Source organism: Arabidopsis lyrata (genome assembly GCF_000004255.2).
Source record: "Arabidopsis lyrata subsp. lyrata unplaced genomic scaffold ARALYscaffold_549, whole genome shotgun sequence".
Classification (NCBI taxonomy): Eukaryota; Viridiplantae; Streptophyta; class Magnoliopsida; order Brassicales; family Brassicaceae; genus Arabidopsis; species Arabidopsis lyrata.
The window spans coordinates 2125-3726 of NW_003302198.1; the positions used below are offsets into that span (position 1 = coordinate 2125).

General features: G+C 38.0%; 1 protein-coding gene across 1 annotated transcript; it reads left to right on the top strand.

The window, feature by feature from the left end:
• Window positions 1–5: 5 nt before the first annotated feature.
• On the top strand, window positions 6–910 carry LOC9298479 (germin-like protein subfamily 1 member 7; the record flags this gene model as incomplete). Its single annotated transcript, XM_002862356.2, has 2 exons — window positions 6–33; window positions 203–910. Coding segments are annotated over 2 exons (591 nt in total), but the record flags the coding sequence as incomplete, so codon positions are not given.
• Between the last annotated feature and the right edge of the window lie 692 nt (window positions 911–1602).

Here is a 1602-nt window from a genome sequence, read left to right on the forward strand (position 1 = left end):
ACTTTTGTGTTGCCGTCGATGACGCTAATGGCGGTAATCTCTCCTTAATATGGTTCCTTAATATCGTACTAATTATAAGAAACTATTTACTCTTTAACATTAGTGAGAAATTATCTAACTAGAAAATGAAGTGTTCGTTTATTTTACATAACATCAATAACTCTACACTTAATACAGTATACGATTTTAATCTATTTTTCAGTTTTCGTGAATGGAAAATTCTGCAAAGACCCAAAATACGTGAAAGCTGAAGACTTTTTTACTTCTGGACTAAACATTGCCGGAAACACTATAAACCGCGTTGGCTCCAACGTTACAAACGCTAACGTTGACAAAATCCCTGGACTCAACACACTCGGTGTGTCTCTTGTCCGAATTGACTTTGCCCCGGGAGGTCAAAACCCACCACACACGCACCCACGAGCCACCGAGATCCTCGTGGTTGTCGAAGGAACGCTCTTAGTCGGGTTTGTGACATCGAACCAAGACAACAACAGATTGTTCTCAAAGGTTCTTTACCCGGGAGACGTATTTGTGTTTCCCATAGGAATGATACATTTTCAAGTGAACGTTGGGAGGACGAACGCAGTTGCGTTTGCTGGTCTTGGTAGCCAAAATCCAGGTACGATAACAATCGCAGACGCGGTTTTTGGATCGAAGCCTTTGATTACGCCGGAGATTTTAGCTAAAGCGTTTCAGCTGGATGTGAACGTGGTTAGATATCTCGAGGCAAGGTTTTCTTCCAATTATGATCGTCATTATTAACAAGTTAAGAGAATGACGGGAAAATGTACCAAAACATGAAGAAAATATTGTATTATAGTGTGTGAGAACTAAAATAAAACAATTAAGACTGTAAAAAAAGGATGAAAAAAAAGAGATGTGTCTTTTATAGTTTGATATATAATAAGTACAAGTGTAAAAGCATGAAACCAATCTCTAAATATAAAGTTAGGTCGTTTTTCCTTCTATTAAGTGAAGACGACTCAACATCCTCATTTCAATATGACATTTTAAATTTTCATTTGAATCGTGTTCCTTTGTTCCTAATTAAATAGAGTGTTACATAAAAACTAGTCTCTACCAACATATACAAAATTTCTCTAAGATCAATGAGCTTTCCCGATTTCTGCAGCTAGTTAATTTGTTCTTAACTTCTTAAAATAAGAATCCTCCCTTGACAAAGCGGTTGAGTACTAAGTTATGCATCAGGGATCATAAGGTAAGGACCCAAGCTTAAGAGTAAAGCAAAGACATACTATATCACTGCTGCTTCTACCACATCTTGCTACAAATATCTATCTACCAAGTAGACTGCACAAACAATACTCAACTTACCTTTCCCATGAAGAAAGCTCTGCTTTAACTCCGAGACCACCTACTGTTTTAACACAAAGGTAAGTAGAGCCGACAATGCTGGTCATGAAAATTCCTCCTGGTACATCTCTCTCCCTTCAACCGTTATGCTTAAGGCAAGTATTTGGACTGATGTTCATTAGATCAATCAACCATTAGAGTCCTATAGAAATCCTCCATCTGCCGTCTTGTCTCTCTTGTACAAACATACTCAAGGTATAGATGCCTCAGGAAGCATCTCTCACT